This window comes from Carcharhinus amblyrhynchos, chromosome 10 (assembly GCF_965287045.1).
Source record: "Carcharhinus amblyrhynchos chromosome 10, sCarAmb.v2.hapA, whole genome shotgun sequence".
NCBI classification, from domain to species: domain Eukaryota; kingdom Metazoa; phylum Chordata; class Chondrichthyes; order Carcharhiniformes; family Carcharhinidae; genus Carcharhinus; species Carcharhinus amblyrhynchos.
The window spans coordinates 71,502,014-71,527,875 of record NC_137333.1 but is presented as its reverse complement, the minus strand read 5'-3'; the positions used below and the strand labels follow the sequence as shown (position 1 = coordinate 71,527,875).

Sequence of the window (25,862 nt, the reverse complement as noted above, 5' to 3'; positions counted from 1 at the left end):
GATGCACAAAGCCAGGCAGAATCATAAGCCATGAAAATGCTGACGGGGGGAGGCAAAAGGAGGAAGATCTCCTTTTAATCCTTTCATGAAACATGAGCATCTCTGTCAAGGCCAGCATTTATTGCCCATCCCAAATTGCCCTTGGGCAGGTAGTGCTGTGCTGTCTTTTTTGAACTGCTTGAGTCCATGTTGCGTAGATGTACCCACGGTGCTGTTAGAGAGGGAATTCTGGGTTTTTGAGCCAGCCACAGTGAAGGAACAGCAATATATTTCCAAGTCAGGATGGTGTGTGGCTTGGATGGGATTTTCCAGGTGGTGATGTTCCCACATATCTGCTGTCCTAGTTCTTTTAGGTCAGTGGCCAGGGGACTATATGCAGCTGACTTTCAGTGCAGTCCATGAGATATTTTGTTGACCACTGCCCACGCATAGAGCTGCCACATTCCACTGGGTTCAATCAGCGTAGCTTTTAATTTTTTTCCTACTGAGTGAAGTCATTTGCACGTAAAGTAAGGGAACATGAAGTGAGGCGCGTGTTGATTGCACACAACATTGACTGTGAGAGCCGTGCACTCCCTCTGCAACCAAAGTGTAAATATTTATTTTGTTTTTACCACTTGAAGTTGATGACAATTCTATTAATATATGAATGATTGCGCATTTTCTATAACTTTTTTGAATATTCAGTGTGTATTAAATGTATTAAATCTTATTCAAAGTTAGTGAACAAGCCCAGTTTCAATCTTGCAGCACAATGGGCTGCATGACCTACTAGCTTAGGTTGCCTATTACTGTTCTAAGTGGTAGCGGGCACAGGTTTGGAAGGTGATGTTGATGTCAAAGGACCCTTGATGATATTCTGCAGTGCATCATGTAAATGGTACACACTGCTGCTACTGTGCACCGGTGGTGGAGGGTACAGATATTTAAGGTGATGGATAGAGTACAAATCAAGGTGCTTTGTCTTGGATGGTGTCAATCACCTTGAGTCAGGAGTGTGATGGAATATTCTCCACTTGCACTCATTCAGGCAAACAGAGAGTGTTCCATCACACTCCTGACTTGTGCCTTAAAGATGTTGTTCAGACTTTGGGGAGTCAGGAAGTGAGTTCTTGCTGCAGAATTCTCAACCTCAGACCTGCTCTTGTAGCCAGAGTATTTTGCTGGCTGATCCAATTAAATTTCTGATTAATGGTAATCCCAAGGCAGTTGGTGGTGGAGGCTATTGAATGTCAAGGGGCGATGGTTAGTCTGTTTCTTGTTAGAGATAGTCATTGTCTGGTACTTGTTTAGCATGAAAAGTACTTGCCATTTACCAGCCCAAACCTAAATGCTTCCCATGTCTTGCAATACGTGGACACAGATAGCTTCAATATCTGAGGAGACAACAAATGGTTCTGATCACTGTGTAATCATCAATGAACATTCCCACCTCTGGCCTTATGATGGACAGAAGGCAGTGGCATAGTGGTATTGTTTCTGAACTAATGCTAATGCGGCATTGCAGCACAATGGTTAGCATTGCGCCTACAGCGTCAGGGACCTGGATTCAATTCCCAGCTTGAGTCACTGTCTGCATGTTCTCTCCGTGTCTGCGTGGGTTTCCTCCAGGTGCTCTGGTTTCCTCCCACAGTCCAAAAGACAGGCTGGTTAGGTGCATTGCCAATGCTGAATTCTCCCTCAGTGTATCCGAACAGTTGCCGGAATGTGGCAACTAGGGGATTTTCACAGTAACTTCATTGCAGTGTTAATGTAAGCCTCCTTGTGATACTAATAAAGAAACTTGGGGATCTGAGATCAAATCCCATCATTCAAAAAAATTTGGAATTAAAATTGTATTGATGATCAATAAACCATCGTCCACTGTCGTAATAAACCGCTGGGAATGAAGTCTGACAGACCATCTATCATCGACTAGGCACCAGAAAAGGTAATGGCAAACTCAGCCCTATTGACTGCAAAGTCCTCTTTATTAACAAAATTGGGAAAGCTGTCTCGCAGACTAGTCAAGCAACAGCCAGACATAGTCATATTGGATTAATACCTTAAAGGTAATGTTCCAGACATCACCATCACCATTCCTGGGTAGGTCTCACTGGCAGGACAGACCTCACAAAGGTAGAGGTGACACAGTGGTATAGAATAGGGAGGAGGTTGCCCCAGTATTCTTCAACATCAACTTTGGATCCTATGAAGTCTAGACCATACTAGACTGGATCTGCTGCAGGTGGTGAACCTCATACATACCATCTTGCCTGCTGCAAATACATCTGCCCACGACAGAATCAGAAGGAATGACCACTGCATAGTCCTTGTGGAGGCATCGAGGATACCCTCCACTGTGCTGTGTGCTACTACAACCATGCAAAATGGGATAGATATCGAACCGATCCAGCAAGTCAAGACTGCAAAACCATGAGGCGCTGTGGGTCACCAACAAAGGCAGAATTGTACTCAACCACAACCTGTAACCTCATGGCCAGGAATATACCCCACACTATTATTACCACCAAACCAGGGGCTCAACCCTGGTTCTATGAAGAATGCAGGACGGCATGCCAGGAGTAGCACCATGCATTCCTAAAAATACCTGAATTGCAACACAGGATTACTTGTGTCCTAAACAGCATTAGCAACAAGTGATAGAGCTTAGCCATTCCACAACCAACAGATCAGATATAAGCTCTGCAGTCCTGCCACGTGGTAGATGTGGTGAACAATTAAACAACTCACTGGAGGAAGAGGCTCCAGAAATCTCTAAACTCCGGGTGTTAGAGATGGAAAGGTGGTAGGACTGGAGGGTCTCGATGACATTACTGTTACTAGAGAGGCGGTGCTCGACAGACTGGAGGGGCTGATTGTGGACAAGTCCCCAGGACCGGATGGAATGCATCCGAGGGTTCTGAAAGAAATGGCGGAGGTGATAGTGGATGCCTTGGTGGTTATTTTCCAGACGTCGCTGGATTCCGGGGAAGTGCCGGAAGATTGGAAAACTGCTAATGTTACGCCGTTGTTTAAGAAGGGTGCCAGGCAAAAGGCAGGGAAATATAGGCCGGTTAGTTTAACGTCTGTTGTAGGTAAAATGTTAGAATCCGTCATCAAGGAGGAAATAGTGAGGCATCTTGAGGGGAACAGCTTGATAGAGCAGACGCAGCACAGTTTCGTTAAAGGGAAGTCGTGTCTGACAAATTTACTGGAGTTCTATGAGGATGTGTCTAGGGCGGTGGATAGAGGAGAGCCGGTGGATGTGGTCTTTCTTGATTTTCAGAAGGCGTTTGACAAGGTACGTCACAAGAGGTTATTGCAGAAGGTCAGGGGGCATGGAATTGGAGGTAGGGTGTTAGCGTGGATAGAGGACTGGTTGTCAAATAGGGGGCAGAGAGTGGGGGTCAATGGGTGCTATTCGGATTGGCAGATGGTGACTAGTGGAGTGCCCCAGGGGTCGGTGCTGGGGCCTCAGCTATTTACCATTTATATAGATGATCTGGAGGAGGGAACCGAGTGTAGGGTGTCGAAATTTGCTGATGACACCAAGATTGGTGGAAAGGCAAATTGTGCGGAGGGTGTGGAGAGTCTACAGAAGGATCTAGATAGGTTGGGCGAATGGGCCAGGAAATGGCAAATGGAATTTAATGTTGGCAAGTGCGAGGTGGTCCACTTTGGTAGGAATAATGGTAGGAAGGATTATTACTTGCGTGGAGAAAAACTGCAGCAGGCGACGGTGCAGAGGGACCTCGGGGTCCTTGTGCATGAGTCGCAAAAACCCAGCTTGCAGGTGCAGCAGGTGGTCAGGAAGGCGAATGGGATGCTGGCCTTCATCGCTAGGGGGATTGAATATAAAAGTAGGGAGGTCTTGCTGCGGCTGTATAGGGCATTGGTGAGGCCGCAGCTGGAGTACTGTGTGCAGTTTTGGGCGCCGTACTTACGCAAGGATATTTTGGCCTTGGAGGGAGTGCAGAGGAGGTTTACTAGGATGATGACGGAGTTGAGGGGGTTGAGCTATGAGGAGAGGCTGAATAAATTAGGCTTGTACTCATTAGAGTTTAGAAGAATGAGGGGAGATCTCATTGAGACGTATAAGACGATGAATGGGATGGATAGGATAGAGGTGGAGAGACTCTTCCCGCTCAGAAAGGATAGTAGGACTAGGGGGCACAGCCTCAAGATAAAGGGGGGGCGGTTTAGAACGGAGTTGAGGAGGAACTTCTTCACTCAAAGGGTGGTGAATCTCTGGAATTCTCTGCCCGTTGAAGTGGTGGAGGCTACCTCGCTAAATATTTTTAAGACGCGGGTTGATGGGTTTTTGATAAGAGAGAGGATTAAGGGTTATGGGGAGAGGGCGGGAATGTGGAACTGAGCCACGACAGATCACCCATGATCTTATTGAATGGCGGGGCAGGCTCGAAGGGCTAGTTGGCCTCCTCCTGCTCCTATTTCTTATGTTCTTATGTTCTTAAATAGCTCCATCGTTCATGATTAGAGAGTCCAGCCAAAAATGCCAAGTGGATGATGTATCTCAGCCTCTACCGGAAGTCCCCGGCATCACTGATGCCAATTTGATTCAGTCCACGAGATATAAGAAACAGCTGAAGGCACCTAATACTTCACTGAATAAAGTTATGAGCCTTGACAATATTCCAGCAATATTACTTAAGACACATGTTCCAAAACTAGCTATGCCCCTAACCCAGTACAGCAATAACACTGACATCTACCCAGCAATGTGGAGAATTGCCACAGTATGTCCTGTCCACATAAATCCAACCCAGCCAAATAGCACTCATCAGTCTACTCTTGATCATCAGTAAAAACATGGAAGGGGTCACCAAGGTTCCTGCAGCAACACCCTCCAAAACCATGACCACTGCCATCTAGAAGGAAAAGGGCAGCAGATACACAGGAATGCCACCACCCAGAAGTTCCCCTCCAAGCCACACACCATTCTAACTTGTGAATATATTGCCTTCACTGTCGCTAGGTCAAAATACTAACGCTCCTTCCTTAACAGCATTGTGGGTGTACTACACCACATAGATTGCAGCAGTTCAAGAAAGAATGCCACCACCTACTAAAGGACAATTAGGAATGGGCAATAAATATGCTGTAGCCAGCGATGCTCACATACCATGAATGAATTTTTTTAAAAGTGAAAGTGAGAAACTCATACATCATCATACAGCAATGTCCTGTTGTTAAGATGATTGGCCTTCAACAACCAGAACTATGTTCTTTTGCGCTCCAACCAGTGGAGAATTTTCCCTTGCTCCCCACTGACTTCATTTTTGGTAGGGCTTCTTCAAGCCGCACTCAGTCAAATGTGGCCTTGATGTCAAGGGCGGTCACTCTAACCTCATCTCTTGAATTCAGCTCTTTTGTCCATGATTGGATCAAGGCTGTAATGAGGTCTGGAGCTAAGTGGCCCTGATGATATCCAAATAGAGCTGGTGAGCACATTATTGCTGAGTAAGTGCCATTTGATAGCACTATTGACAACTCTCTGTCATCACTTTCATATGGTTAACAGTATACTGGTGGGGCAGTAATTGGTAAAATTGGATTTTTGTGGATAGGGCATATGTGGGCAATTTTCCACATTGTCAGATCTATGCCAGTGTTGAAGCTGTATTGGAACAGTGCTAGTTCTGGAGCACACATCTTCAGCACTATGGACAGGATATTGAGAGGGCCCATAGCCTTTGCACTATCCAGTGCCTTAATCCAGTTCTTTATAAGATGAAATCGATTAGGTGAAGATTGGCATCTGCAATGTTGGGAACCTCAGAAGAAATCTAAGATGGATCATCCACTCAGCACTTCCAGCTGAAAGTGGTTTCAAATATTCCATTCTTGTTTTCTGTACAGATGTGTGGGACTCTGTCATCATTGAGGATGAGGATATTTGTGGAACTCCTTTCTCCACTTAACTGTTTAACTGCCAACCATCATTCATGGCTAGATGTGGCAGGACTGGCAGAGCTTTGATCTGGTCCATTGGTGATGGGATTTCTTAGCACTGTCATCACATGCTGCCTCTGTTCATTAGCATGTATGTAACCCTCTTTTATAACTTCACTAAGTTGGCACCTCATTTTTAAATATGCCTGGTGTTGCTCCTGGCATGCTCTCCTGCATTTCTCATTGAACCCAAGTTGATCCCCTGGCTTCTTGATAATGGTAGAGTGAACAATACATCGGACCATGAAGGTACAGGTTGTGGTTGTATAGAATTCTGCTGCTGAAGGTGGCCCACAGCACCTCGCAAGTGTCCAGTTTTGGACTACTAAATCTGGTAATACAACACAACACAATGGACTGTATTCTTATTTTCCACAGGGACTGTCAAGGTATATTCTCATGAAGGGGATAAATAGGGCAAGCAGATAAGAGCTCCCTGAATGACAAAAAATATAGGGATTAAGAGAAAGAAGAAAAAATGCTGCTTATGAGAAATAGGTAGATAATACAATTGAGGAGCAGGCTGAAAATAGAAGGCTCATTGAGGAAAAACCAAATAAGAAAAGCAAAGAAGCGTATGAAAAGAGAATGACAACTAACATAAAATAGAACTCAAAAGTCTTCCATGGCCTATAAATAGTAAAAGGGTGGTGAAAAGAGGATTGGGCTGATTAAGGGGGCCAAAAAGTAGTAAATTAATACTGTGAATCTGTCTGGACAAGGATGCTGTGCAGGTCATGTGAAAGAGGGGGTAGTTCAGATACTTGAAAGTTTAAAATAGCTAAGTAGAAGGTATTGATAAGTTGTCTGTACTTAAAGTTGATATGGAACCAGGTTCAGATGTAGTGCGTCCAAGGATACCAGGAGAATTAAGAATCTAAATTGTGCATGCACAGGCCATAGTTCTCCAGTCTTCCTTAGATTTAGGGGTGGTATCTAAGAACTGGAGAATTGCAAATGTTACACCCTTATTCAAGAAAAGTGTGTCAGAATAAGCTCAGCAACTAGAGGAGAGTCAGTTTAACCTGAATGGTAAGGAAGTTTCTACAAACAATGGGGCAAATTTTACCATTGCGCCCACCACGGGAATCGGAGCAAGTGAAGGGCAAACCATAGAAAGTTCCATTCATTTCAGGCGAGACTTCCTGGTTTTGGGGTGAGCGCAGCTTGAGAATCCTGTGCAATAAATTGGGTCAAAATTAATAAATCACTTGGGTAAATAAGATTAATTCAGGAAAGCCAACATTGTGTTTAACTAACCTGCTGGGGTTTTTTATTGAGGCTACAGAGAAGGGTTGATGACGGTAATGCTGTTGATGTGGTATACACAGACTTCCAAGAGCCAATTGATAGAAGTGCCACATAGAGATTTATGAGTAAAGATAGAGCTCATGGAGTAAAAGGCAACATTGGTAAGAAATTGGCTAAGTGATAGGAAACGGATAGTTTTTTATGGATTTTTGTTTGGACAGGGTGAAGGTTTATAATGGAATTCCCCAGAGCACAATGTTAAGATCCCTGCTCTCCTGATAAATATTGATGACCTAAACCATGGCGAAGAGAGCACAATTTCAAAACTTAAGAACAATATAAAACTTGAAAGTATTGTGAACTGTGAGGATGGTGTAGAACTTCAAAAGGACATAGGTTGGTGAAATGTGTGGACAACTGGCAGATGAAATTGAATGCAGAAAAGCGTGAAATGATTCATTTTGGTATGACGAATACAGAGACACAATATAAAATAAAGGATCCAATTATAAAGGGGGGATACAGGTGCAGAGGGACACGCATGTATATGTGCACAAATCATGGAAGGTAGCAGGACGGATTGAGAGCAGATAAAATATACAGTATCCTATGTTTATTAATAGGTGCATAAAGTATGACAGCAAAGAAGTTGTGTTAAACTTGGACAGAACATTGATTCAGCCTTAGCTGGAATATTGTATCCAGTTCTGGGCACTACAGTTTAGAAAGGATCTGAAGGCATTGGAGAGAATGCTGAAAAGGTTCATAATCCTTCCAGGATGGAGGAACTTCAATTAAGTAGATATATTTGTTTCTTGGTCATAAATTATTAGCTCTTAATTCCAGCTTTATTAAACAACTGAATTTAAATTCCACCAGATGCCCTGGTGAGATTTGACTTGTGCCCCCAGAGCAATAGCCTGAGCCTCTGAATGAGTAGCCAAATGACCTTACCACAATGCCACCAATCATTTTAACATGAACGTGCATGAATAATTCAAGCACTAAGATGTCAGAACTGGAGACTGTTGTAAAAGTTTATTAGAAAGCTAACTTTATCCAGAGAGTGGAAATGAATATAGCATTCAGGGGCATACAGCAATTAGAAGACTAATGAACAGAAAAAGCTGGTGATGTAACCCCACACCTCATGAAAACCTGGGTGATAAAAGAAGTTGATCCTATGGAGGTAGAAAGCAATACTGTTTTTAAAAAAAGTCAAAACTAACACTGGGAGTTTGCAATGGAATACCTAGGGGGAGAGTTTTCCTGTCCTGTCTGCCATGGGAATCATAGCAGGTGAGGGATGGACCATGCAAAGGTCTGTTGACCTCAGGCGGGATTTTCCAGTTTTGCGGCAAGCATGGCCAGATAATGCCACCCCTAATGCCCATACAGAAGTGCACAATTTACTCTGTGAAGACATAGGAAAGGTATGTGAAAACAAATAAACTATTTTAATTGGAGAATTAGTTCTGGCGAAGAGTCATACGGACTCGAAACAGTAAATCTGTTTCTCCACAAATGCTGCCATACGTACAGAGATTTTCCAGCATTTTCTGCTTCACTTTAATCAGGGACTTCAATCAATCAGCTGCAAACTGGGGAAACCCTAGATGGTAAATGTAGTCCATGACTGCTTGTTGGCCCAATACATCAAGGAAGAATGATTGGCAATGCTCAGCATGATTTGATATTTATCAATGACCCAGATATTGTACAGACATGAAAGTCCTGTGGCCCCTCAGCAACAGTGACTATATAATGATAAAGTTTATTATGGCCCAAGAGTCATCCCTAAAAGCCACAGCCAGGTAAGGGTTAAATTCAATAAAATTAAGGAACATTTCAAACAAATAGGTTGGAGGAGATTGTTCAAAAATACATCAGTTAAGGCCAGTGCAGCACCTTAACAGTATAATGTTGATACGCAAGATGGTGGATAAGCTTCTTTAAAAATTATATAATCTATAAGTTTCCTACATCACAACACTGACTGCATTTCAAAAAGTGCTTAATTGCTTATAAAGCACTTTGGAACATCTTGAAATACGTTCTATAAATACAAGTTTTTCTTAAATGCTGCAGAGAGAAATCAAGAGTTACATTGTCTTTTGCTGAAAATATTTGGGTAAAATATAGCAACATCTCTGAAGAAGCAGGGAGATAGGCTGAGATGTGAAAAGAAAGTGTACAAAGTTAGTATCCAAATGAACATGATTTCTGCCAAATGTCCATATTTTAGGCTGAGATCAGCATTTTCAGTGCTGTGTCAGCATCTGAGTGTCTGCTGACAAAAATCAACACATTCTATCCTGCCTGGACAGTCTTCCAAGGTTGATTCAGATACTTTGCAATGTTTCTGGATGTAGCCTACAGGACACAAAGGATCTGCAGTATTCTCAGAAATTAGACACAGAAAATATGAAGAAGGAAAAGCTAAACTCTCTCCACTGTTTGTCACTGACTAACCAGACTTAGGGAAAGAGAGATTGACAAAAGACTGATCTGCAACACAGGAATGACACAGAATGACCAACAATCCAGGCATTGACACAGATTAACATTAAATCCAGGGACTGGCATAGATGCCTTTAGCCTTGTAACGTGATGTAATAGACTGAATCAATTATTTTACATTATTCTAGGAAGCGAAACAAAGTAGGAAATGTGTGCAGAAATTAAATGGATTAAATGCACAATTTTTTTTATTCATTCGTGGGATATGGGCATCGCTGGCTGGCGAGCATTTATTACTCATCCCTAGTTGCCCTTGAGAAGGTAGTGCTGAGTCACTTTCTTGAATTGCTGCAGTCTATGTGCTGTGGGGTTGACACACAATGTCGTTAGAGAGGGAATTCCAGGATTCCAGCAACTACAAAGGAACAGTGATATATTTCAAAGTAAGGACGATGAGTGACTTGGAGAGGATCTTGCAGATGGTCGTGTTCCCATGTATCTGCTGCCGTTGTGGAAGTAGTCATGAGTTAGGAAGGTACTGTCTAAGGATCTTTGTGAATTGCTGCAGTGCATTTTGTAGATAGTACACACTGCTGCTAGATGTGGTGCCAATCAAGTGAGCTGCTTTGTCCTGGATGGTGTCAAGCTTCTTGACTCTTGTTGGAGCTGCACTCATTCAGGCAAGTGGGGAGTATTCCATCACACTCCTGACTTGTGCCTTGTAGATGGTAAATCGGTTTTGGGAAGTCAGGAAGTGAATTACTTACAACAGTATTCGAAGCCTTTATCCTGTTCTTGTAGCCACTGTGTTTATGTGGCAAGTCCAGCTGAGTTTCTGGTCAATGGTAACCCCAAGGATGTTAACAGCAGGGGATTCAGTAATGATAACACATTGAAAGTCAAGGGACGGTAGTTAAAGTGTCTCTTTTTGGTGATGGTCATTGCCTGGCATTTGTGTAAATGTTGATTTATTGTGTGACTGTTATTTTTGAGTTAGCCTGTAAACATTTTTGAACCAAACCTACATTATCCGTTCTGAAAATAAAGGTAGAAAACCAATGTCAAAAGTGTTTAAAATTTCCCTTTAGTCTCAATATATTCACCAACTAATTTCTTAACATTAACTTATAATGGAAAACTCTTATATTTATTTCTATAATTTACAGCCTTCCAGTTTTTACATTATTACATCATCTACTGCTAAACTACAGCTGAGATGGTGGAACAATATGCAAGAAAACCTGAATGGAAGATTGATAATGGGTGCTGCAGGAGTTGGCAAAGTGCACAACATAATGACGTTGACTTTTGGTTCCTATGGCATGCCTGGGTATGACAACAGACCAATGGACCGAGAATTCAATTCAATGGAAAAGCCAGGTAATAGAACTTTCTGAGTCACATTTTTGGATGTCATAATGATATTTGTAATCTCTCAGTGTCAGAGGTTCATCAAATAATCTAGAAAACACTTGCCTATCAAAAAGTATAGTTTTTTTTATTTAATCAGCATTAGTATGCCATGTATTGACCTACCAAGATATAGACCTATTGAATTTTCAATAGGCATGGCTTACGATATATTTGTCTTGGTCACTTCATAAAAATTCCAATAGACTTACAGATCATAGATTTTAGATATTAATTAGATCATTTAGGACATTTAAATAAACATGTTTATAGGTAAGGATTTATCAAACAGGAACAAAGTAAATGGAACTGATGCATCTAAAATACAGTTGTAATCGCTTGATGTCTAAATGGGCAGAAATGTGGTGACTGCTGGTACTTGCCCCTGAATATTAAAGGCTCCAGTTCTAAAAATAGACACAAGGCAAAGTTGCCATTTACAATTTTGCAATTTTGTAGTTCTAATCTAGCCAAATCATGGTCACTGATATTTTGAGTGGTATTTAATCAATCAAAACTATAAGGTTGAAACACTTTAGGCAGCAATATAATATATGCAGCCATACATTAAAGAAAACAAACCTAACAGAAGAAAGTTCCAACTAACAAAGCTTTTCAAAACACAATTGTGTACCTTCTATGTTTTGGTGACATTAATTTCCAATTAAGTACATGCTGTAAGCTTGCAACAATGTGTGTTAGGTGGTGGTGCAGCGCACTGAAGAACCAATTCACAGCAGAAGAGTGAGGGGAACATGGGTCCTGATTACCCCATTGGAGTTCCTGATCAAAGCCACTTCACTTGGGGGAGGGATGGAAAGAAATCATCTATAGGTGGCTTTCACAAAACTCCAATAGACAGCCATAAAACCACATTGACTGCGGCCACCTGATAGTCAAAACCAGCGCAGAAACCACAAACATGTTGGCATGGCACCAATTGGGAAATGGAGAGAAATACATTTTTAAAAGATTGAAAATCTTATAATGTTGCCCTCATTGAAAGAAAGTTCATTCTACAGCACTGTGTCTCATATATGCTTTTACTGAATCCTGGCTGTGCTCTTCCTGAATTGAGCAGAGGTGCCCCAATTACACTGTAGGTTCTTAGCAAGGTCGTCCCATAGCTGAAATTTTATTTTTATGTTCTGGTTTACACATCTAAATCAGGTGTGTATTTATAGTTAAGGAAAAAAAAAACAGTAAAGAAATGGAGACTGAAACAGACAATAATTGGAATAGAATGGATATAACAAACAGAAGGTAATGGCATTGGAGATGAATGTAGGAACAAACATGCTGGCCAATTCCATTGTGCTGTCTCAGAATTAATTTTTCCATTCAATTTCCAACTGAGATAAGTTTACTTTATACCAACACCATTGCATAATTCAAAATTGATTGAGTTTATATTGGCAAGCCAATGTGAAATTTAAGCAGTTCACTATAATTTCCAATTTTAAGAGGACATGGGGTTATAAAGTAATCTTGCATTATTTTATTTTTCTATAACTAATGCTACTAATGGCTAGTTAATATCCCATCACATTAAAACAAAATTTCCAAATGTGTTAATAGCCAGGTCACGATGCAGTTTATTTGAAAAGCACATGCCTTTACAGTTATGACCAGAGAAATTCGCCCATGTAATGTTTGTCAGCTGCTGAAATAAAGGCTGCATTTGTTTTATATTGCATTACTGTACTGGGTCTTAGAGACTAGAATATTTTAAATCATGTGGCTAAGAAATAATTTAGCTTTATATACAAGGTATTGGATCAAAGTAACCGCTCCCACCAGCAAAGTCAAATCCCGATAACAGCAACTTCAATTCAGAGCAACTATGATTAAAGTGGAGTTACGATTACTGTGAGCATGGAGCAATGAGTGTATTTATATTAAAATAGTACAAACTTGAACACTAAAATCATTGTAACAATAAAGACAGCTAGAACTGATAAAATTCCACATTGGGTTTTTTGAGCAATGTCTTTTTTTTTAATAAAAGGCACTTCATTTTCTCCCAGGAGAAAGTTACTGCCAGGACCACTTAGTCTCAATCATACATGTTTGGCCATTTGAAAACTGCACTCAATTTTCTTGTTTTCTTTAATAAGGAATACTGGTCCTGACTTCAGACTTGCAGTGTACAAATATCATGATTGCCAACAACACAAAAAGAGGTGACTATACCAAGTTAATAGACCCCATTTTAGTATCTCTCAAACTAAATGAATTTAAATTGTAGCACAGGCAGACAATATTTTTTTGGGGAAATATTATTGAATTTGACTAAGAAAGACCAGCACGTGCATCCGTTTTACACCTAAACTAATAAAAGTCAAATAAATAATGGAACATAAAATGAAAAGGCTGTATATCATATTTTCATGGACGCTGTCTCATGCAGCTTCATGTGTGCAATGTCAGCTGAAAATAGCTGTTCTGAATTCTGCAAAAGGCAACATGTAAACCTTTGCAGAATTTCAGTTCTCAAGGTCAGGGAGGGTCAGTTAGATGACGATGTATGAAAAACAATTTGAGAAGCCGCAGTATAGTGATATACTGGGAGGTATAATGATTTTGTTTTGTGTTGTAAGCTAAGGTTTTAAAAACCTGCTTACAATTGCACTATGTGGTATAATGCTGAGCTAAGCAGCCTAAAAAATTTCTCAAGTTTGACCCCCCCCCCAGTCTGTGCTGAGTTAACTGACCTCAGCAAGAGGGCTATATAAACTAAGTATCTCCAAGCAAGGAAGAGAAAAATGTCTATCATTGTTCCAGTTCCTAAGCATCCTTTAGCAATACCTATTAAAGGGTACACATTTATTGGTGCTGGGTAAAAATAGAACTGGGTTCATCTGATTTAGACCCAGCAGCCAATTCCATTCCCCCTCCCTCCCCCCAAAAAACACCAGCCCTTCCCAGAAGTCTCTGTTCTTTAGACATACCCTGCAAAATGTTCAGTTTGCATGATACTGGAGGGTTGGCAGTAACATGAAGCTGCTTTTGTTGGTGTGTAGAGAGAATTGGGGCAAATTAGAGCAGCGGAAATGCATATGCTATTTATTTTATCTTGTGTCAGTTTCTCATGCCATGCCCATATCTCAGCTAGGAGTCAAGTAATCTACTCCCAAGTCTTGGAGGAACGCAGGAAGAATCAAAGTCCTGGCACCATAGAAGATTTGACTGCACACAGGGGAAGAACATTTCTTATGTTCTTATGAAATAGAATTGCAGTATTTGATAGTCAGGATGTGGACAGATTTTTCTGTAACAACAAATGTGATTTCGATGGTATGTTCCTTTCCTGGTGCCTGATAGAGGGCATCACTAAATAAGATCAGGATATTCTGTGATGGAAAAGGAAAGAGCCAGAGGTCACTGCCTATATTGGAACTAATGACATTGGCAGGAAAAGTTTTGAACTCCTTCTGGCAAGCTTCCAGGAGCTAGGAAAGAAATGGAAAAACAGCAAGTTAAAGGTCATAATTTTGGAATTCCCCCACTGCAGCATGCTAGTGAAAATAGTCAAGGTAAATATGCAGTGATGGAAATGGTGCAGAAGGGACGCTTTCAGATTCTTGGGGCATTAGAATGAGTTCTGTGGATGGGGCACCTATGCAAGATCTCTGGTTTGCTCCTGAACAAACCTAAGACCAATGTTCTCACTGAGACGTTAACTAGGTACTGTTGGGGATGGGTTAAACTAATTTGGTGGGATGCAGAGAATCCAGAAATTAGCAGAGAGAAGTAGAAATGATTTCAGAAGGCAGTGATTTAAACAGCAGTAAATCTGAAATATCCCCAAAATTGCAATATCACGATTGAGGAAAATGAAGGAAGTAATGGAGGCAGAATTACAACGATTCTATGACATTGTAGATTTATTAGGAAGGTTGGTTAGCTGCAGCACAAATTGCAACACTGGATTATAGTGTGGCTGTGTTAACAGCGATTTGGCTCCAACAAGAATGAGTTCTTAATATTCCTTATCAAATACTCAGCAGTGAGAGAGAGTGAAAAAAGACAAGGGGAGGTAATATTGTTTAAAGATGATGTTACAGTTCTAAATAGAAAGCATTTACTAGATTCTCCGAGGACTGAATCTTTTTGGCTTGAGTTGAGAAACAAGAGAACTGATACATTGTTGTGAGTTTTTTTATAGAGCTCCAAACAGTGGGGAACAAATCTGTCAACAAATTTCAAAAGCATGAACAGAAATAGAAATGGTAATATTAGTAGATTTTAATTACCTTAATATGGACTAAGAAAAGAGAAGAATTTGTAATATATACACAGGAGAATTCTCTTTATCACTGTCTCTAGTTTCACAAGGAAGGAACAGTGTTTGATCTGGTTATGGGAAATGAAGTAGGACAAGAGGGCTCTGTTACAACGGGAGGTCATCTAGCTAAGAGTGAGCTTAGCATAAGTAAGACCAAAAAAAACTACTGAAGACAAATATGCTTAACTGATGAAGAGTTAATTTCAATGATGTAAGAAAGAACCTAGCAAAAGTAGATGGTGAAAGGTGTTTCCAGGAGACAACAGGGAATAGAAATGGAAAGCATTTAAGGAAGAGATGGTTCAGGTACAAAGAACATACACTCATTTGATGGGAAAAGATTCATCACTCATAGCTCATGAGTCCTCCATGACAAAGAAAATACAAATTAAAATACAACAGAGAAAAGAGGTTTATGGAAAATATTTAAAGTAAAGTTTATTTATTAGTCACATGTAAGGCTTACATTAACATTACAATGAAGTTACTGTGAAATTTCCCTTGTCGCCACATTCCGGCGTCTATTCAGGTCAATGCACCTAACCAGCATGTCTTTCAAGATGTGGGAGGAAACCGGAGCACCTGGAGGAAACCCATGCAGACAAGGGAAGAACATGCAAACTCCACACAGACAGTGACCCAAGCTGGGAATTGAACCCAGATCCCTGGCGCTGTGAGACAGCAGTGCTGTGCCACCTGTGCCACTGTGCCATCCCAGCTAAAACATGCTGTAGTTAATAATTAGGAAAATTATGTAAAGTACAAGAGGAAAATGAAAAGTTAATGCAAGAAGTTCATAGAATCACAGAATGAGAAAAAATTGACAGTCAACATTAAATTGAGCCTTAAAACATTTATAAACATATAAGGTGTATGAGTTTTGCTCAGAAAAAGAGTCAGGTCTATTAAGGGCCAAAAGAGAAACCTTCATGTGGAGGCAGAGAGCATGGAAAAGTGTTAAATGATTACTTTGCACCTGCCTTTACAAAGGAACCAGATAATGTGAGAGCTATGCTAAAAGAGAGGAAAGTTATAGCTATAATAATGATTGAAAAGACAGACTAAAAAGATTTTCATTCTTGAAATTTGGCAAGCTATCTGGTCAGAATGCATCTTACATTGCTGAAAGAGGCAAAGGTAAATATAGCAAAGACATTTGTCACAATCTTTCAATCCTCATTGGATACAGCAATAGCAGTCATAATGTGGGAATGCCGGCGTTGGACTGGCGTAAACACAGTAAAAAGTCTGACAACACCAGGTTTTAGTCCAACCGATTTATTTGATAATACTCACAAGCTTTCGAGGGGACTGCCTCTTCGTCAGGTGAATGGAGAGTTCTGGCCTCAGACAGAGCATATAAAGCACAGACAGTTTAGAGATTACTGATTAAAATGCGAATCCTTACACCTAACCTGCTGTTCAAGACCTGAAGTGGCTGACAACGTGAGTGGAAGGAGCACTGATCACAGGTTACAGAGATGTGTATTGTCTCCAGACAGGACAGTAAGTGAGGTTTTGCAACCCCAGTCACGGGGGTTACAGATAGTGCGACATGAACCCAAGATCCCTGTTGAGACCGTCCTCATGTGTGCGGAACTTGGCTATCAGTCTCTGTTCAGCGACTCTGCGCTGTCGTGTGTCGTGAAGGCCACCTTGGAGAATGCTTACCCGAAGGTCAGAGGCTGAATGCCCGTGACCACTGAAGCGTTCGCCAACAGGAAGGGAACAGTCTTGCCTGGTGATTGTCGAGCGATGTTCATTCATCCATTGTCGTAGCGTCTGCATGGTCTCCCCAATGTACCATGCTTCGGGTGTCTGAGGCCAGAACTCTCCATTCACCTGACGAAGAGGCAGTCCCCTCAAAAGCTTGTGAGTATTATCAAATAAATCGGTTGGACTAAAACCTGGTGTTGTCAGACTTTTTACTGTGTTTACAGCAATAGCACCAGAGGAGGTTTGCTAATGTGTTGTATCACTGTTCAAGAAAGAGGAGAGGGATAATCTGGGTAACAATAAGCCAGTCATCTTAATATCAATACTGAAGAAGTTATTGGAAACCATGATGAGGGGCAAAATAAATTTTTATTTGGTAAGGTTTGGATTCATTTAGATCATGGACTTGTGAAAGGCAAATGGTGTTTGGTTATTTTACGTGAATGATTTGATGAACTAACAGAGGAGGTTGATCGAGGTAGTGAAGTCGATGGATGTATGGATTATTGGAAGGCATTTTAAAAAGTACCAAAGGGAAGATATTAAGAAGATGAAATGTTTGGAATTAAGGAGAAAGTGGCAGTCTGGATACAAAATTGGCTCAGATACAGGAAGCACAGCATAGTGGTGAGTGGGTGTTTTTAGACTAAACGTTGGTCTAGAGCAGTACATCCCAAGGGTCAGTGTTGACCTATTACTCTTCACAACTTTTATAAACAACCTAGACTCAGGTGTAGGGAACAACATTATAAAGTTTGCAGATGATACAAAACTTGCCAAGCAATAGGTCATGACGAGGATAATTATAGATTTCAACATGACCTAAAGAATTTGGTGAACTGGGCAGGAGAATGGAAGATAGAGTTCAATGCAGAGAAAGGTAAAGAAATCCACATTGGGAGGAGAAATATGGAAAGACAATATAACATAAATGCCACAATTATCAAAAGTATAGATCAGCAGAGAGAGAGATACTTTGGGCCTATGTACACAAATCCTTGAAGATGGCAAGGCAAGTTGATAAGGTGCTAAAAATATATATGGGTAAATTGGGTTTATAAATAGAGGAAGAAAATACAAAAAAAACTAGAATTTCATAAATCACTGGTCAGGCCTCAGCCACAGTATCATGAACAATTATGGACACTACACTTCAAGAAAAATGGAAAGACATTGGAAAGAATAGAGATGAGGTTTCCCATCATGATACAAGAGATGAGGGAATTCAATTAGTAAACGAGAATGAAATAATTAGGACAATTCTCCTTGGAACAGAGTAGGTCAAGAGGGGCGTAATAGAGATATTCATGATGATGTGAGGTTTCCGTTGAGTAAATAGAGAAATAAATTCCCTCAAGTAATGGGTCAGTGAAGATCATGGTTCAAAATAATTGAAAAAAGATCCAGAGAGAAGATGAGAATCTTTTTCACTCAAAGTAGCTGGGATCTGGAACACTCTATCTGAAAAGATAATGGAAGATGATTCTAGGAAAAATACTGAAATGGAGTTGGAGAGGTACTCGGGGATAAGGATCATCCTTGGGGTTACCATTGACCAGAAATTCAACTTGACTCATCACATTAACACAGCGGCTACAAGAGCTTGTCAGAGACTAAGAATATTGTGGTAACTAACTCATCTCCTGACACCCCAAAGCTTTTCCACCATCTAAAAGGCAAAAGTCAGGAGCATGGTGAAATACTGCCCATTTGCCTGGATAGGTGCAGCTTCACAACACTCAAACACTTGACATTATCCAGGACAAAGCAGCCTGCTTGATTGGCACCACATCTACAAACATCCACTCCCTTCACCACCGACATTCAGTAGCAGCAGTGTGTACTCTCTACAAGGTGCACTGCAGCAATTCATCAAAGATCCTCAGACAGGACCTTCCAAACCCACGACCACTTCCATCTAGAAGGACAAAGACAGCAGGTACACTGGAACACCACCACCTGCAAGTTCCCCTCCAAGTCACTCACCATTCTGACTTGGAAGTATATCGTCATTCCTTCGCAGTCACTGGGTCAAAACCTGGAATTCCCTCTGTAACGGCATTGTGGGTCAATCCACAGCACATGGACTGCAGCGATTCAAGAAGGCGACTCACCACCACCTTCTCAAGGCAATTCAGGGTGGGCAATAAATGCTGGCCAGCCAGTGATGCCCATGTGCCCCCCACAAATGAATAAAAAAAAGTTTATGGATACAAAGCGGGGATACAGTTCGGCTATACATTTTGTTGAGTGGTATAAATCCACCTATGAGACCAGACCACATCGTTGGCGTGCCACCTCCCTTCACATTCCCCCTGCCTACCTGATCAATAAAGCTTTCACCTGGGAGAATAGAGCATCAACATGATGAGTTGAATGGTCTGCTTCTGTGCTGCAAGTTTCTATGATTCAATGTCTCTATTGAAATGGTTTCATAATTGACTACTCTGAGTAGTGTAGTGTCTGAGGTTAACCCACAGTTCAGGGTGACTGTATTTCTTTTTTTCTGACTCCATTTCCGTCAACACCTTTCATGGCATGTACCTGGCATCTACTTGTTGTCTTTTGCAACAAGGTCAGCTAAGGTCATGCCACACTCTCTAATTATGCATGGATACAGTATGCATTACAGTATTATATATATATTATAGATTGTGGAACTCTCTGAAAGGCTCAGTAGAAAAGTATAAAATGTGAAACAGTACTGAACCACACAGTCAGAAAAGCCCTAGGTTTGTTCCTTGATTAGTAAAAACCATAAACTGCAATACACTGTGAGGGAAATCTTGGCCCCACTCCAGCCTGAATTAAATGAATGCTCAATAATTCAATGCGTCCACAAAACAACAATGCTAAAAATGCTTGAAGCGAGCCACTTGGATGAAAACTTTGCCTCCTAAAACCAAATTACAAAAGGTTACTAAGATTGATGCAGATGGAACCAGTCCAGTTTCACAGCATGGTAAACCATCAAACACAATGCCACACTCAGATTTTCCCATCCAAACCATCCCGCCAGGATAGGCACAGAGTGTAGGCCAATTCCCTCTGTAAAGTGGTGAGGGAAAACATGAGATGACTGTGGCTCCACCAAGGCTCTCAGCAGTTAGCAAAGGGCAAGCGTCACTGGCGGACAGGGAGCAGGGAAGCTACTCTATTCTCCCAGGTGAAAGCTTTATTGATCAGGTAGGCAGGGGGAATGTGAAGGGAGGTGGCACGCCAACGATGTAGTCTGGTCTCGTAGGTGGATTTATACCACTCAACAAAATGTATAGCCGAACTGTCAATAAACCTCCTACACAGAACACTTCTCCAATAAAAAAATTAAGGCTGGCTTTTTGGATTTGTTTTGTTTGGTTTTGGGAGTGGTGTTGGTCGGTGGGTCAACAGAAGCACCGTTTTCAGTTGGTCCGTCTGCATCCCAGCACTTGATAATCTAATTTTTAAAAAGCGAATGCAAAGGTTTAAAACTTGAAAACACTGGGGCGGACAGTGGGTGGTTCTCGGCGTCTTTACAGATGGCAAGCATTTCTCCAAATAGTAAGGGAGGGTGCTGCACCGGGAGAATAAACGTCTTTTCCTTTCCTTAAAATATTACTTGTGGTGCTCAGGAAATGATTGGCGTGCCAACTGCAGCGCCTGGCCCGCACTGCTTCTGGGTGATATTTTTTCAGCTGACACCTTGAGCTGGAGGGTGTTCGGTTCCTTCAGAAGTTAGAATGTAACCAACCTCTTTCCCCGCCCCACACACACAGTGCTCCCCGCATGCCAATCGATTTCAGCCCCTGTCACCGTGTATTTAGGACCGATCCCACCGACTCGGGTGTGGAAATGTCAATGCCACACCCTGTGCATTAACAGTAAGGAGACTTCAACAAAAAAAATGGAGTGAGATCACAGAACGCCTGCGTCGTTCACTTTCAATTCTGGCATCAATGATGAATGACTTGGGGCGCGTCTAGTCTTTATTGTTCCCATTGTATATCAATGCTGGACTAAATGAAATGCTAACATGTCATTAAGTGTATCTATATGAGGATAAATCTGGCTAATCCAAAACATATGGTCGAACGAATAACAGCCGTGGAGGAAAACAAAATGTAACACACACATTAGTACAAAGGTATTAAACCTGGAATGCCCCATAATAAACCCGTGTCTCCTTCATGGTCCTAGCACCAGCGCTCTTACAGTCCTTGCTCCCAGTCTCAGATCTCCCGAAGCAACTGCAAATGGCAAAGGCAATGCAATGTATTATCCCATTTCAATCGGCTCGATGTATGTTTGGATTTTGAAATCAACAATGAAACTAGACAAAAGTTGAGGTCGGGACTTCAAAACCAGCCTGCGAAATTGGGCATTAATTGTAATTTAGAAGGGTGGCGTTTATTCAGAACACGTCCATCTGCTGAATATTTCGTCAGCTTCTGTACGCGGTAGTTCTGCTGACACACAGGACACGCCTACATTTTCCAGTTACTGAACATCCCGGTGGAGTTCCATCTGGAAAGTGTCCTCAATCGAAGAATGTTACATTAAACATTAAAAACGTTAGACGCTATGCTGCAGCTTGCAGTCAAAGCACGCCGTATGAACTCCACAATTAGACAAGACAATATGCTGCATCTACTGAAGCATATCGAGCGATAGAGACCTTGAAGGAAAAAATGCTGCACATTGCCAAAACGTAGCAGCCACCACCCCCCTCTCTCCCCTCCCCGCCCCCCACCCACCTCCGCAAGTGTATTTTTGGCAGTGCACTTAGCAAACCGCAACACTGCACGCTTAAAAGAGCAGTTCATTTGAGAGTCTACAGCTAAACTGGCTGTGATCATTCTCTTTTATATGGAATACGATTGTACTGAGGGTTAAACATTAAACCAGCCCCAGATGCAATGAGCAGCCGACATGATCCGCACTAACAGTGAATTGTTTCATTTGAGGAGGAAAGTTGCTCAAAGTGTACGAGATGACAACGAATGTACCAGCCTTAGTGAATGTCCACCTGTAAAGTGTCAGTCTAAGCAAAATGTTAACATTTGGCAATATGGCTAGTGCCGCCACTTCGACCAACATTTATTTGAAAGTTATTATGTCTTTTTTTTCGGATGGGAGGCCACACCTTGCTGGACTGAATCTGTGGGTATATCATGAAACAGCAGAAATGCAAAATAAACCCCACTCTCGCCTACCTCATTCATCAGAGATCCCAGGATATTAACCACTTCCTCCGGTGTCCTTGAACATCTCAGTGCTAATTCTTAAATACAGTGCGTACATTTTTTTTATTAACAGCAGCCTTCGCTCTTATAAATCCCTAGTCGACTCAAATGAAATCGATTCGAATGGAGTTACTTGACCGACTCTGTCACTCACTGCAGTGCCCTGTTCATCGGCTGCTGGAAATCTATGACCTTCAGGATAAGATTCAGAAAGATCGATTGTGATAGCTAACGTCTCTCCTCACTACAGGGAGGACATTGGTGAGTTTAGAAAATAAGATTACATCCGTCCAGTCAAAACGTGAATGGGTTTAAATGTAACATAGCAGCTTCTGAAATGTAGCAAAGTGCGTGCCACCCAGCGCCAAGGTAGGTGCGGACAGGACACACTGCAGTAAAAAACACACCAGCTTCAGCACAACCAGCGTCAGGCAATAGCACAGAGAGCAAGGGCCCGTTTCGTGTAGGGATAAACATGAGGAGGAACAAAGAATTGACTTGTAAAGAAAGTTAAAAAAGACAAAAGGAGAGAATCCTCTAAGGAAAAAAACTGACACAGCAGACAAAATATTGTGTGTGCGGATACATTGGCCTGGAGACGCATTAAGTCTGTGTAAAGGAAAGGTAGACTCCTGCACCCAAATGGGTGATCTCAGGAATCTGGGAAGTGTGGATGATGGGTGGGCTGCTATGATATTCTAGCACAAGAATCAAACTTCCCATGTTCAGTGTCTACTTCAACCTGTTTCCTCACTCTCCACCTCCCATAATCGCCCACCCGTGAAATAGAATGACTGAAGTAGATTGCCGTGCCAAATGTTACTTTACCCATGTAAAATGTAAATACTTTTAAAACTCCTACATTTAAAAATGGTTTCGGTGCACCACTTTTCTTTCCAATATATTAAGTATTTTTCACAATGTGTGGATAATAATCACTGCAGCAGTTCTAGTCTTACACGTTTATCTCACTCCGCATTCAGGGATCTGTCTATTCGACTAACCCTAGTAGTTTTTTTCCCTGTGAGAGACAATTTCTTTGCCCGAATAGCATTAGTTCGGATAGAGAGGGCGTGCGTTAGGACCCGAGGGAATCTGTGCCTCTCTGGAAATGTAGCAGTGCGGCCGCCGTACAGACACCTGCTGGAGGCGTGAACCCAGAGGCTTGGCCAGAGAGCCCTTAAGGAGAAAAAAACCTCTCAATTTATCTCCTTGTGAACAAAATTGATGTTAAAACGCCTTTTAATCAACTCTAAGGACAAACAATGCATGGCGAGGTCACTGTGCACACGTGGCTGAATTGCCCCCTGTGCATTTACCGGAGAGATATACCGAGGAAGCTCTACCTGATTAATCATGTATGGCGATATGTTAAATTAGTCTTTGCTGTGATCTCCCCATCACCTCCACCACCCAGTCATATGATTGCAGCAATCCACTGCGATGGCAATCCGGCTCCAACTTTGACAGCACAACTCATTACAGTGCAGCCTTACCTGTCCCACACTAATGGTGCAAATAGGGAAGCTCTGTCTGCGGGTCCTAAACAGCAATATTTTAAGTTAGCTTCCAGTCTGACGTCCCAGTGAATGATATTTGCAGCGGATCGACGCATAAGGTCGTAGGGACAGGTAGATGGACACATATTCCGATTCAAGCGCATCTTAGTCATCACCCAACCAGCTATGCGCCTAAATTCGTGATCTTGTGTGCTTACTGTGGATCATTGCACCATTAGTCAGAATCTGTTTTCCTATATACACACACACATAGCCGGGATCTATGGTATCTAAGCCTGTTCATTTTCTGCAGCTATCATTTGTGAAAGTTATTTATCTAAACGAAATGTACGTAACCCCCACGTAAACAGGTAGATGTAGACAAGAGGCGGATATACTGATTGTATTTATAATAAATCGCCTTAACGACGATACACCTAAATTAATGCGATGATCCTATCATTTAGTCATGTCTGATATTCTTAGATCACGTTATAGGAATCAAAATACCGTTCCAACTGCCTCGCAGAGCAGTGCTGCATTAAACTCCTCCATCTGGCATTGTCATGAGGAGGGAGAAACATTTATCAGACGCTTCTTTTATGACCTACTTAAGGGCAATTAGGTGCTTTGTCTCTCTTCTACTTACCAAATCGACTGTGATCCTGTCTGGTCCCCTGGATAGTTCCATTAGGAAAAATCTCTAAGTGAAAACCAGTCCTGCAGTAGAGCTGTCTCCTCCTGAGGATCCCCTTTAAGTGAGCCAGGTCCGTCACTGAACCCCTGCTCAAACCCCCCTCGGACTGGCCGAGGTGATCACTCAGAAGAACCGGGTTATCCACCGGCAAAACGGGCACATTCCCAAAAGGTATTGCATCCTGGACACCAAGATAGTTCCCAACTTCACCTAACGGAGCCATCAGTCGCCGCCGGCGATTCTGTTTCTGATAATAACAATAGAAAAAAAACAAGAATAATAACAATATAGGTGTCAGCCCAGATTGATCTCTCGTGTGTTTTCCTCTTTCCTTTCAGAATGAATTGTTTTGACTGCAATCCATTAAAACATACATTAAAAAAAGTGAGATGCTGTTTTGGTTTGGGCCAGGTTCAAGGTCAATCACTGTAGTCTATGAAACCACCACTTTATACTCACACATTAACATATTGTTTTTTTAAATAATCCCAGGTCTAGCAGGCTGTTTGATCTTCAGGCGATCCAGCTGCATTGAGAATAAAAATTCGCAGTTTCTCCATTGGAAGAAGATAACGATGGTCATAGCAACTTAAAACCCGGCGTTATTGGATTTTTTTTAGATGAACAAGGCTACGTCAGAATTTATGGATCCTGACTCCAGAAAGGCATGCGCTGTTTTTTTTACTCTATACAAGACTGCATACATCTGCATGAATCCTTGAGAAATATAGATCGCACGTTGCTCGCTGGGGCAATCCAAAAACTTTGATCTTATTTTTTTTCCCAAACGTCACCTTTTTTATTATCCAAAGACTTGAGGAAGACCAGGAGAGTGTCTGAGGCTTCAGGCGCTCGCCCTCATCAGCAGAAAGAGCTGCAAGTCCAATGCTGTGTTGCTGGCTGCCTTGAAACAGGTGTTCCTTACGCAGCCCCCACTGTGAAATGTGTGTACTATCTGCGTCTGAACTATACTCTCCATGTAGCACGCAGAGTGGCGCAGAAAAGCAGGCATGGGTTGGGTTTAAGGTAGTCTTACCAACGACATCTAGGCTCCTTCTCGGTCCTAGCGCCCATGGATTTACTTGAGACATTTAACTACTTGAAGCGGGTGTGTTTGTTGAGCCCCGTTGAAATCTACAATGATGTGGGTATAGATGTGTGTGCAATCTAAATTACTGAAACTTAATTATTAAACGTTTAATTTACGTCTTGGAATCTACTGTGCTGAGCCCTTTTTAAACTATACATCGGACACAGGTACCCATTCCTCCGCGAATCAAACTTTTCGCTCAGCTGTTCACAGCTGATGAAGGTACTTCTCAGGGAAGGCTGCCTTTAACTGATTTTATCCCGTGTCCGTGACA

General features: G+C 41.8%; 1 protein-coding gene across 2 annotated transcripts in view; it reads right to left on the bottom strand.

Annotated features, from left to right (window-relative positions):
• LOC145349057 (fibroblast growth factor 9) overlaps nt 1-25,581 on the bottom strand; it is a 91,580-nt gene extending 65,999 nt beyond the window's left edge. The window contains exons 1-2 of one of the 2 annotated variants that reach the window (XM_080197337.1): nt 24,958-25,581; nt 24,451-24,745 (exon numbers count right to left, since the gene is read on the bottom strand). In XM_080197337.1, coding sequence (XP_080053463.1) covers nt 24,451-24,721 — 271 coding nt within the window. In that variant the 5' untranslated portion in view covers nt 24,722-24,745; nt 24,958-25,581. Of the gene's footprint in view, nt 1-24,450 lie in introns of both variants that reach the window. The other variant, XM_080197336.1, reaches the window with a different exon arrangement.
• Nucleotides 25,582-25,862: the final 281 nt, after the last annotated feature.